At 43.6% G+C, this 13544-nt stretch overlaps 1 protein-coding gene across 1 annotated transcript in view; it reads right to left on the bottom strand.

Moving 5' to 3' along the window:
* tenm4 (teneurin transmembrane protein 4) overlaps positions 1-13544 on the bottom strand; it is a 598174-nt gene that overhangs the window by 35134 nt on the left and 549496 nt on the right. Inside the window, 3 exon segments of the mRNA XM_031791303.1 lie at positions 4434-4729; positions 8363-8637; positions 9555-9845. Of these exon segments, the coding sequence (XP_031647163.1) occupies positions 4434-4729; positions 8363-8637; positions 9555-9845 (862 nt within the window).

The following is a 13544-nucleotide window of genomic DNA, read 5'->3' as shown; positions in this document are numbered from 1 at the left end:
CCATCAATCACAATACAGCCCGAGAAACCTCTCTGGTGAGGGAGTGAAGGCTCCGTTCCAAATGGAACCCTGTTCACTATATAGTGCACTACTTTTGACCAGTACATTATGTAGGGAATAAGGTGCCATTTTGGGACGCACGTGTTATCTAACAGGAAAAAAATCACTGTGGTTATATCTAACAGGCTACTTAGCATTCCTCCTTCAGTCTAATGGAGGGCCCTAGAGCTGAACTGAGATCTGTTGAAACGTCTCTGACATGCTCCTTCAGTCTAATGGAGGGCCATAGAGCTGAACTGAGATCTGTTGAAAGGTCTCTGACATGCTCCTTCAGTCTAGTGGAGGGCCCTAGAGCTGATCTGAGATCTGTGGAAAAGTCTCTGACATGCTCCTTCAGTCTAGTGGAGGGCCATAGAACTGATCTGAGATCTGTTGAAACGTCTACTCTGTGATATTGATTAAATGAATGATATACATACCCATTGCTTCTTGAAGAAGTACAGTGCCTAGCCTAACCTATCTCTGTCTAGTAGCAGCCTGGGTACTACAGACAGCAGTAGTGTGCTGATCCTGGATCAGTTTAGTCAGCCACACAATCAAATCAAATCCAAGTTTATTTGTCACATACACATGGTTAGCAGATGTTAATGCGAGTGTAGCGAAATGCTTGTGCTTCTAGTTCCGACAATGCAGTAATAACCAACGAGTAATCTAACCTAACAATTCCACAACTACTGTCTTATACACAGTGTAAGGGGATAAAGGATATGTACATAAAGATATATGAATGAGTGATGGTACAGAACGGCATAGGCAAGATGCAGTAGATGGTATAGAGTACAGTATAACATATGAGATGAGTAATGTAGGGTATGTAAACATTATATAAAGTGGTATTGTTTAAAGTGACTAGTGATGTATTTATTACTTCCAATTTCTTATTATTAAAGTGGCTAGAGTTGAGGCAGTATGTTGGCAGCAGCCACTCAATGTTAGTGATGGCTGTTTAACAGTCTGATGGCCTTGAGACAGAGAGTTGAGGCAGTATGTTGGCAGCAGCCACTCAATGTTAGTGATGGCTGTTTAACAGTCTGATGGCCTTGAGACAGAGAGTTGAGGCAGTATGTTGGCAGCAGCCACTCAATGTTAGTGATGGCTGTTTAACAGTCTGATGGCCTTGAGACAGAGAGTTGAGTCAGTATGTTGGCAGCAGCCACTCAATGTTAGTGATGGCTGTTTAACAGTCTGATGGCTTGGAGACAGAGAGTTGAGGCAGTATGTTGGCAGCAGCCACTCAATGTTAGTGATGGCTGTTTAACAGTCTGATGGCCTTGAGACAGAGAGTTGAGTCAGTATGTTGGCAGCAGCCACTCAATGTTAGTGATGGCTGTTTAACAGTCTGATGGCCTTGAGACAGAGAGTTGAGTCAGTATGTTGGCAGCAGCCACTCAATGTTAGTGGTGGCTGTTTAACAGTCTGATGGCCTTGAGACAGAGAGTTGAGTCAGTATGTTGGCAGCAGCCACTCAATGTTAGTGATGGCTGTTTAACAGTCTGATGGCTTGGAGACAGAGAGTTGAGGCAGTATGTTGGCAGCAGCCACTCAATGTTAGTGGTGGCTGTTTAACAGTCTGATGGCCTTGAGACAGAGAGTTGAGTCAGTATGTTGGCAGCAGCCACTCAATGTTAGTGATGGCTGTTTAACAGTCTGATGGCTTGGAGACAGAGAGTTGAGGCAGTATGTTGGCAGCAGCCACTCAATGTTAGTGATGGCTGTTTAACAGTCTGATGGCTTGGAGACAGAGAGTTGAGGCAGTATGTTGGCAGCAGCCACTCAATGTTAGTGATGGCTGTTTAACAGTCTGATGGCCTTGAGACAGAGAGTTGAGTCAGTATGTTGGCAGCAGCCACTCAATGTTAGTGATGGCTGTTTAACAGTCTGATGGCTTGGAGACAGAGAGTTGAGGCAGTATGTTGGCAGCAGCCACTCAATGTTAGTGATGGCTGTTTAACAGTCTGATGGCCTTGAGACAGAGAGTTGAGTCAGTATGTTGGCAGCAGCCACTCAATGTTAGTGATGGCTGTTTAACAGTCTGATGGCCTTGAGACAGAGAGTTGAGTCAGTATGTTGGCAGCAGCCACTCAATGTTAGTGGTGGCTGTTTAACAGTCTGATGGCCTTGAGACAGAGAGTTGAGTCAGTATGTTGGCAGCAGCCACTCAATGTTAGTGATGGCTGTTTAACAGTCTGATGGCTTGGAGACAGAGAGTTGAGGCAGTATGTTGGCAGCAGCCACTCAATGTTAGTGGTGGCTGTTTAACAGTCTGATGGCCTTGAGACAGAGAGTTGAGTCAGTATGTTGGCAGCAGCCACTCAATGTTAGTGATGGCTGTTTAACAGTCTGATGGCTTGGAGACAGAGAGTTGAGGCAGTATGTTGGCAGCAGCCACTCAATGTTAGTGATGGCTGTTTAACAGTCTGATGGCCTTGAGACAGAGAGTTGAGTCAGTGTGTTGGCAGCAGCCACTCAATGTTAGTGATGGCTGTTTAACAGTCTGATGGCCTTGAGACAGAGAGTTGAGTCAGTGTGTTGGCAGCAGCCACTCAATGTTAGTGGTGGCTGTTTAACAGTCTGATGGCCTTGAGACAGAGAGTTGAGTCAGTATGTTGGCAGCAGCCACTCAATGTTAGTGATGGCTGTTTAACAGTCTGATGGCTTGGAGACAGAGAGTTGAGGCAGTATGTTGGCAGCAGCCACTCAATGTTAGTGATGGCTGTTTAACAGTCTGATGGCCTTGAGACAGAGAGTTGAGTCAGTGTGTTGGCAGCAGCCACTCAATGTTAGTGATGGCTGTTTAACAGTCTGATGGCCTTGAGACAGAGAGTTGAGTCAGTGTGTTGGCAGCAGCCACTCAATGTTAGTGGTGGCTGTTTAACAGTCTGATGGCCTTGAGACAGAGAGTTGAGTCAGTGTGTTGGCAGCAGCCACTCAATGTTAGTGATGGCTGTTTAACAGTCTGATGGCCTTGAGATAGAGAGTTGAGTCAGTGTGTTGGCAGCAGCCACTCAATGTTAGTGATGGCTGTTTAACAGTCTGATGGCCTTGAGACAGAGAGTTGAGTCAGTGTGTTGGCAGCAGCCACTCAATGTTAGTGGTGGCTGGTTAACAGTCTGATGGCCTTGAGATAGAAGCTGTTTTTCAGTCTCTCGGTCCCAGCTTTGATGCACCTGTACTGACCTCGCCTTCTGGATGATAGCAGGGTGAACAGGCAGTGGCTCGGGTGGTTGTTGTCCTTGATGATCTTTTTGGCTTTCCTGTAGGTGGGCAGGTAGTTTGCCCCCGGTGATGCGTTGTGCAGACCTCTAGGATCAGTTTGGTCAGCCACGCAATGGCCCATATTCACAGTGTCTCAAAGTAGTGTGCTGATCGAGGATCAGTTTAGTCTTTCAGATCATAATGAAACGATAATGGAATTAACAGGGGGACCTCCAACTCTGACAAGCGTTATCAATACGGGCCAATGTCCTTACATACAGACAGACAGTCCAAACAACCCCATCAAAACAGGCTTACTGTAAACCAGAACAATTATCTTACTGCAAACCAGAACAGTAGTCTTACTGTAGACCAGAACAGTTATCTTACTGTAAACCAGAACAATTATCTTACTGTAAACCAGAACAGTAGTCTTACTATAGACCAGAACAGTTATCTTACTGTAAACCAGAACAGTTCTCTTACTGTAAACCAGAAAAGTTATATTACTGTAAACCAGAACAGTTGTCTTACTGTAAACCAGAACAATTATCTTACTGTAGACCAGAACAATTATCTTACTGTAAACCAGAACAGTAGTCTTACTGTAGACCAGAACAGTAGTCTTACTGTAGACCATAACAGTAGTCTCATTGTAGACCAGAACAGTAGTCTTACTGTAGACCAGAACAGTAGTCTTACTATACACCAGAACAGTAGTCTTACTGTAGACCAGAACAGTAGTCTTACTGTAGACCAGAACAGTAGTCTTACTGTAGACCAGAACAGTAGTCTTATTGTAGACCAGAACAGTAGTCTTACTGTAGACCAGAACAGTAGTCTTATTGTAGACCAGAACAGTAGTCTTATTGTAGACCAGAACAGTAGTCTTACTGTAGACCAGAACAGTAGTCTTACTGTAGACCAGAACAGTAGTCTTACTGTAGACCAGGACAGTAGTCTTACTGTAGACCAGGACAGTTGTCTTACTGTAAACCAGAACAGTTGCAGCATGGTGACTGCTTTCTCTCTCTCATTCTCTCATTCATTCCATATCCATTTCTCTGCCAATATATACACAATAATTCTTCCCTCCCTCCCTCCCTCCCTCCCTCCCTCCCTCCCTCCCTCCCTCCCTCCCTCCCTCCCTCCCTCCCTCCCTCCCTCCCCAGACTGACCTGTCATGTAACACTTGGTCTCCAGGCTGTTGCTGAGAGGGTTGTTGTTCTTGAACATGTACAGATTGAAAGGGACTATGTTGTTGGCGTTCAGCCTGCTCCACACCTCATGGTCCGGTGTGGTCCATCGCCCGGCCATGGTATCATAGTCCCTCCGGCCCATGTGTACCAGGCGACTCAGGGGCTCATACAGACCCCCCTGGTACCCCAGGATGAGGTGGAAGCTTGGGTTGGAGTCCAGGTACACCTCCCCGAAAGCAGTGTGGAGGATCTGCTTGATCATCAGGCCAGAGCCACTGAAATAAAGAACACCAAAATGAGTCCAAGGGGGTACTTCCTTAATGACACTCTGTACCCCTGTTCCTCCATTCAAAGGATGTTATTTCAAGAGCAGCAATCATTTCGGACAAATTACGTCACTGTATAAATCAAGAAACAAAAACACTTCCGTACGACAATTAAGGAATCATGTAATATATTCCGAACCAGTCAAACGTTTGGACACACCCACTCAAGGGTTTATCTTTATTTTTACTATTTTCTACATTGTAGACTAATAGTGGAAACAACAAATCTATGTAATAACACATATGGAATCATGTAGTAACAAAAAATGTTTTTAAACAAATCCTTCAAAGTAGCCACCCTTTGCCTTGATGACAGCTTTGCACACTCTTGACATTTTCTCAAGTTCAGCTCCAATAAGCAAAGAGAAATGACAGCACATCATTACTTTAAGACATGAAGGTCAGTCAATCTGGAAAATTTCAAGAACTTTGAACGTTTCTTCAAGTGCAGTCGCAAAAACCGTCAAGCGCTATGATGAAACTGGCTCTCATGAGGACTGACACAAAAAAGAAAGACCCAGAGTTACCTCTGCTGCAAAGGATAAGTTGATTAGAGTTATCAGCCTCAGAAATTGCAGCCCAAATGAATGCTTCACAGAGTTCAAGTAAGAGACACATCTCAACATCAACTGTTCAGAGGAGACTGCGAGAATCAGTCCTTCATGGTCGAATTGCTGCAAAGAAACCACTACTAAAGGACACCAATAATAAGAAGAGACTTGCTTGGGCCAAGAAACCCGAGCAATGGACTTTAAACTGGTGGAAATCTGTCCTTTGGTCTGATGAGTCAAAATTTGAGACTTTTGGTTCCAAACTCCGTGTCTTTGTGAGACAAAGAGTAGATATGTGGTTTCCACCATGAAGCATGGAGGAGGAGGTGTGATGGTGTTGGGGTGCTTTGCTGGTGACTCTCTCTGTGATATATTTAGAATTGAAGGCACACTTAACCAGCATGGCTACAACAGCATTCTGCAGTGATACACCATCCCATCTGGTTTACACTTAGTGGGACTATTGTTTTTCAAGAGGACAATAACCCAAAACACACCTCCAGGCTGTGTAAGGGCTATTTGACCAAGAAGGAGAGTGATGGAGTGCTGCCAAGAAGGAGAGTGATGGAGTGCTGCCAAGAAGGAGAGTGATGGAGTGCTATATCAGATGACCTGGCCTCCACAATCACCCCAGACCTCAACCCAACTGAGATGGTTTGGGATGAGTTTTATAATTTTATATTTAACCCTTATTTTACCAGGTAAGTTGACTGAGAACACATTCTCATTTACAGCAACGACCTTGGGAATAGTTACTGGGGAGAGGAGGGGGATGAAATAGCCAATTGGAAGTTGGGGATGATTATGTGACCGTGATTGAGGGTCAGATTGGGAATTTAGCCAGGACACCGGGGTTAACACGCCTACTCTTACGATAAGATGGGCTCTTTAGTGACCACAGAGAGTCAGGACAGCCGTTTAACGCCCCATCCAAAAGACGTTGGACCGCAGAGTGAAGGACAAGCAGCCAACAAGTGCTCAGTATATGTGGGAACTCCTTCAAGACGGTTGGAAAAGCATTCCAGGTGAAGCTGGTCGAGAGAATGCCAAGAGTGTGCAAAGCTGTCATCAAGGCAAAGGGTGGCTACTTTGAAGAATCACAAATATAAAATATATTTTGATTTCTTTAACACTTTTTTGGTTACTATATGATACCATATGTGTTATTTCATATTTGTGATGTCTTCACTATTATTCTACAATATAGAAAATAGTAAAAATAAAGTGTGTCCAAACTTCTGACTGGTACGGTATACAGTGCCTTGCGAAAGTATTCGGCCCCCTTGAACTTTGCGACCTTTTGCCACATTTCAGGCTTCAAACATAAAGATATAAAACTGTATTTTTTCGTGTAGAATCAACAACAATCATGAAGTGGAACGACATTTATTGGATATTTCAAACTTTTTTAACAAATCAAAAACTGAAAAATTGGGCGTACAAAATTATTCAGCCCCCTTAAGTTAATACTTTGTAGCGCCACCTTTTGCTGCGATTACAGCTTTAAGTCGCTTGGGGTATGTCTCTATCAGTTTTGCACATCGAGAGACTGACATTTTTTCCCATTCCTCCTTGCAAAACAGCTCGAGCTCAGTGAGGTTGGATGGAGAGCATTTGTGAACAGCAGTTTTCAGTTCTTTCCACAGATTCTCGATTGGATTCAGGTCTGGACTTTGACTTGGCCATTCTAACACCTGGATATGTTTATTTTTGAACCATTCCATTGTAGATTTTGCTTTATGTTTTGGATCATTGTCTTGTTGGAAGACAAATCTCCGTCCCGGTCTCAGGTCTTTTGCAGACTCCATCAGGTTTTCTTCCAGAATGGTCCTGTATTTGGCTCCATCCATCTTCCCATCAATTTTAACCATCTTCCCTGTCCCTGCTGAAGAAAAGCAGGCCCAAACCATGATCCTGCCACCACCATGTTTGACAGTGGGGATGGTGTGTTCAGGGTGATGAGCTGTGTTGCTTTTACGCCAAACATAACGTTTTGCATTGTTGCCAAAAAGTTCAATTTTGGTTTCATCTGACCAGAGCACCTTCTTCCACATGTTTGGTGTGTCTCCCAGGTGGCTTGTGGCAAACTTTAAACAACACTTTTTATGGATATCTTTAACAAATGGCTTTCTTCTTGCCACTCTTCCATAAAGGCCAGATTTGTGCAATATACGACTGATTGTTGTCCTATGGACAGAGTCTCCCACCTCAGCTGTAGATCTCTGCAGTTCATCCAGAGTGATCATGGGCCTCTTGGCTGCATCTCTGATCAGTCTTCTCCTTGTATGAGCTGAAAGTTTAGAGGGACGGCCAGGTCTTGGTAGATTTGCAGTGGTCTGATACTCCTTCCATTTCAATATTATCGCTTGCACAGTGCTCCTTGGGATGTTTAAAGCTTGGGAAATCTTTTGTATCCAAATCCGGCTTTAAACTTCTTCACAACAGTATCTCGGACCTGCCTGGTGTGTTCCTTGTTCTTCATGATGCTCTCTGCGCTTTTAACGGACCTCTGAGACTATCACAGTGCAGGTGCATTTATACGGAGACTTGATTACACACAGGTGGATTGTATTTATCATCATTAGTCATTTAGGTCAACATTGGATCATTCAGAGATCCTCACTGAACTTCTGGAGAGAGTTTGCTGCACTGAAAGTAAAGGGGGCTGAATAATTTTGCACGCCCAATTTTTCAGTTTTTGATTTGTTAAAAAAGTTTGAAATATCCAATAAATGTCGTTCCACTTTATGATTGTGTCCCACTTGTTGTTGATTCTTCACAAAGAATATATATATACATATACATATTTTATTTTATATACATATTCATATTTTATTTTATATATATATACATATTTTTATACTTTATTTGTACTTTATTTCAAGTTTGAGAAAATAGAGACATTGACATTAATACGACTGAGATAAAACAATATTAGTTCATTTAATTAATTTCTACTGAGCCAAAAGTGAACTTATTCTCTCACTGACATTTTGACGAAGTTAAGATTTGCTCCCCCACCCATAATCACCTGAAGACGGCCTGCGGCGTGCCGATTGTATCACACGCTACATAAAACTCATCCCCACTACTGAGCTCCATGGAGAACAGGTGTCCTTGCAGGTCGTAGTAGAGGGAAGAGATCTCTGAGCTGGTGTGGTTGTACATGTGAGTGACCCGGGTGGGACTGGACAGGTCAGCATAGAAGAACTGGAGGTGGCTCCCGAGACTGGACCTAGATGAGACCCTCCGACCCAGACCATCGTACCGGTAGCGGATACTCCAGCCGCTCACCCGGTTGTAGACCTTGACAAGAAACATATCAATCAATAAAACAAGAAAAATGTTTTACTATATTTGATCAACACCTTTTATACCACACTTGAGGACACCTTATGTTAAAATGATTTACCTTACGTTAAAATGATTTACCTTATGTTAAAATGATTTACCTTATGTTAAAAGTACATCAAAATCAAAGTGTGAATAAAAGGAATCAGAAGACCATAGGGAACAGAACACATCCCACAGAGCATCGGCTAGCAGGAACATATTCAAGACAGAGCATTGGCTAGCAGGAACATATTCAAAGACAGAGCATCGGCTAGCAGGAACATATTCAAGACAGAGCATCGGCTAGCAGGAACATATTCAAGACAGAGCATCGGCTAGCAGGAACATATTCAAAGACAGAGCATCGGCTAGCAGGAACATATTCAAGACAGAGCATCGGCTAGCAGGAACATATTCAAGACAGAGCATCGGCTAGCAGGAACATATTCAAGACAGAGCATCGGCTAGCAGGAACATATTCAAGACAGAGCATCGGCTAGCAGGAACATATTCAAGACAGAGCATCGGCTAGCAGGAACATATTCAAGACAGAGCATCGGCTAGCAGGAACATATTCAAGACAGAGCATCGGCTAGCAGGAACATATTCAAGACAGAGCATCGGCTAGCAGGAACATATTCAAGACAGAGCATCGGCTAGCAGGAACATATACAAGACAGAGCATCGGCTAGCAGGAACATATTCAAGACAGAGCATCGGCTAGCAGGAACATATTCAAGACAGAGCATCGGCTAGCAGGAACATATTCAAGACAGAGCATCGGCTAGCAGGAAGAGTTTTGAGCTGTTTTTGAAAGTGTCCACTGTGTGTGTGTCCTATGTGTGGTTTTATGAAGCATCAACTGTGATGGAGTGTTGTTACCATCTTACCTTAACCAGGAGTCCAGGCGAGCTGTACTCAAAGAATTCGTTCCCTCTCTGCTTCAGAAAGCCGTCCTCGTCCATGCGATACTGGACGTCTCCCAGCCTGGTGATGCGATCTCGGAGGTCATAACGTAGTGGCGTGAGGCGGGCGCTGTTCCCGGGGCTCAGCAGGTGAAGGTTGCCGTTCAGGTCGTAGCTGTAGCGCCACAGTGGCTTGTCGTTGACAGACACTACCTGGAGCTGCCCATCAGCATCGTATTCATAGGTATACCGAGTAGTGTTGGCATACGGACCCACCTTAGAGAAACAAAACATGAATTGGTCAATCAATCAGTCGATCAATCTATAGGTGTTGGCGTACAGACCCACCTTAGAAATCCGTACTTAATCAATCAATCAAATGTGATTATAATTAAACAATAAGGCCAGAGGGGGTGTGGTATATGGCGAATATACCATGGCTAAGGGCCGTTCTTCTGCACGACACAACGCGGAGTGCCTGGACACAGCCCTTAGCCGTGGTATATTGGCCATGTACCACAAACCCCAGAGGTGCCTTATTGTTGATATAAACTGGTTACCAAAGTAATGAGCAGGAATATACCCAGTATGGTATATGGGCTGATATACCACGGATTTCAGCCAATCAGAATTCAGGGCTCGAACCACCCGGTTTATTAAATCCTATAACATGTTTCATGAAATGAGTCTGGTAAAATGAACCCATCTCAGAACAGAACAGGTAGCCTAGCGTTTAAGATCGTTGAGCCAGTCACCAAAATGTTGCTTGTTCGTTTTCCCGAGCCAACTAGTTGAAAAAATGTGCTCTTGAGCAAGGCTAAATGACTCACTACTACAGTCGCTCTGGATCAGAGAGTCTCCTTAATGACTCACTACTGTAGTGGCTCTGGATAAGAGAGTCTACTAAATGACTCACTACTGTAGTGGCTCTGGATAAGAGAGTCTACTAAATGACTCACTACTGTAGTGTCTCTGGATAAGAGAGTCTGCTAAATGACTCACTACTGTAGAGGCTCTGGATAAGAGAGTCTGCTAAATGACTCACTACTGTAAGTGGCTCTGGATAAGAGTCTACTAAATGACTCACTACTGTAGTGGCTCTGGATAAGAGAGTCTGTTAAATGACTCACTACTGTAGTGTCTCTGGATAAGAGAGTCTGCTAAATGACTCACTACTGTAGTGTCTCTGGATAAGAGAGTCTGTTAAATGACTCACCACTGTCGTGTCTCTGGATAAGAGAGTCTACTAAATGACTCACTACTGTAGAGGCTCTGGATAAGAGAGTCTGTTAAATGACTCACTACTGTAGTGTCTCTGGATAAGAGAGTCTGTTAAATGACTCACTGCTGTAGTGTCTCTGGATAAGAGAGTCTGTTAAATGACTCACCACTGTCGTGTCTCTGGATAAGAGAGTCTGTTAAATGACTCACCACTGTCGTGTCTCTGGATAAGAGAGTCTGTTAAATGACTCACTACTGTAGTGTCTCTGGATAAGAGAGTCTGTTAAATGACTCACTACTGTAGTGTCTCTGGATAAGAGAGTCTGTTAAATGACTCACCACTGTCGTGTCTCTGGATAAGAGAGTCTGTTAAATGACTCACTACTGTAGTGTCTCTGGATAAGAGAGTCTGTTAAATGACTCACTACTGTAGTGTCTCTGGATAAGAGAGTCTGTTAAATGACTCACTGCTGTAGTGTCTCTGGATAAGAGAGTCTGTTAAATGACTCACCACTGTCGTGTCTCTGGATAAGAGAGTCTGTTAAATGACTCACTGCTGTAGTGTCTCTGGATAAGAGAGTCTGTTAAATGACTCACTGCTGTAGTGTCTCTGGATAAGAGAGTCTGTTAAATGACTCACCACTGTCGTGTCTCTGGATAAGAGAGTCTGTTAAATGACTCACCACTGTCGTGTCTCTGGATAAGAGAGTCTACTAAATGACTCACTACTGTAGAGGCTCTGGATAAGAGAGTCTGTTAAATGACTCACTACACTCAACGTCAACAAAACTAAGGAGATGATTGTGGACTTCAGGAAACAGCAGAGGGAACACCCCCCCATCCACATCGATGGAACAGTAGTGGAGAGGGTAGCAAGTTTTAAGTTCCTCGGCATACACATCACAGACAAACTGAATTGGTCCACTCACACAGACAGCATCGTGAAGAAGGCTCAGCAGCGCCTCTTCAACCTCAGGAGGCTGAAGAAATTCGGCTTGTCACCAAAAGCACTCACAAACTTCTACAGATGCACAATCGAGAGCATCCTGGCGGGCTGTATCACCGCCTGGTATGGCAACTGCACCGCCCTCAACCGTAAGGCTCTCCAGAGGGTAGTGAGGTCTGCACAACGCATCACCGGGGGCAAACTACCTGCCCTCCAGGACACCTACACCACCCGATGCTACAGGAAGGCCATAAAGATCATCAAGGACATCAACCACCCGAGCCACTGCCTGTTCACCCCGCTGTCATCCAGAAGGCGAGGTCAGTACAGGTGCATCAAAGCTGGGACCGAGAGACTGAAAAACAGCTTCTATCTCAAGGCCATCAGACTGTTAAACAGCCACCACTAACATTGAGTGGCTACTGCCAACACACTGTCAATGCCACTGACTCTACTCCAGCCACTTTAATCATGGGAATTGATGGGAAATGATGTAAATATATCACTAGCCACTTTAAACAATGCTACCTTATATAATGTTACTTACCCTACATTATTCATCTCATATGCATACGTAGATACTGTACTCTATATCATCGACTGCATCCTTATGTAATACATGTATCACTAGCCACTTTAACTATGCCACTTGGTTTACATACTCATCTCATATGTATATACTGTACTCGATATCATCTACTGTATCTTGCCTATGCTGCTCTGTACCATCACTCATTCATATATCCTTATGTACATATTCTTTATCCCCTTACACTGTGTATAAGACAGTAGTTTTTTTTGGAATTGTTAGTTAGATTACTTGTTCGTTATTACTGCATTGTTGGAACTAGAAGCACAAGCATTTCGCTACACTCGCATTAACATCTGCTAACCATGTGTATGTGACAAATAAATTTGATTTCATTTGATTTCATTTCATTTACTGTAGTGTCTCTGGATAAGAGAGTCTGTTAAATGACTCACCACTGTCGTGTCTCTGGATAAGAGAGTCTGTTAAATGACTCACTACTGTAGTGTCTCTGGATAAGAGAGTCTGTTAAATGACTCACTACTGTAGAGGCTCTGGATAAGAGAGTCTGTTAAATGACTCACTACTGTAGTGGCTCTGGATAAGAGAGTCTGTTAAATGACTCACTACTGTAGTGTCTCTGGATAAGAGAGTCTGCTAAATGACTCACTACTGTAGTGTCTCTGGATAAGAGAGTCTGTTAAATGACTCACTACTGTAGTGTCTCTGGATAAGAGAGTCTGTTAAATGACTCACTACTGTAGTGTCTCTGGATAAGAGAGTCTGCTAAATGACTCACTACTGTAGTGTCTCTGGATAAGAGAGTCTGTTAAATGACTCACTACTGTAGTGTCTCTGGATAAGAGAGTCTGTTAAATGACTCACTACTGTAGTGTCTCTGGATAAGAGAGTCTGTTAAATGACTCACTGCTGTAGTGTCTCTGGATAAGAGAGTCTGTTAAATGACTCACTACTGTAGTGTCTCTGGATAAGAGAGTCTGTTAAATGACTCACTGCTGTAGTGTCTCTGGATAAGAGAGTCTGTTAAATGTCTCACCACTGTCGTGTCTCTGGATAAGAGAGTCTGTTAAATGACTCACTGCTGTAGTGTCTCTGGATAAGAGAGTCTGTTAAATGACTCACCACTGTCGTGTCTCTGGATAAGAGAGTCTGTTAAATGACTCACTGCTGTAGTGTCTCTGGATAAGAGAGTCTGTTAAATGACTCACCACTGTCGTGTCTCTGGATAAGAGAGTCTGTTAAATGACTCATGTAAACC

This window comes from Oncorhynchus kisutch, linkage group LG15 (genome assembly GCF_002021735.2).
Source record: "Oncorhynchus kisutch isolate 150728-3 linkage group LG15, Okis_V2, whole genome shotgun sequence".
Classification (NCBI taxonomy): domain Eukaryota; kingdom Metazoa; phylum Chordata; class Actinopteri; order Salmoniformes; family Salmonidae; genus Oncorhynchus; species Oncorhynchus kisutch.
Note: the sequence above shows the minus strand (reverse complement) of the source record. Positions and strands in the feature narration are given on the sequence as shown.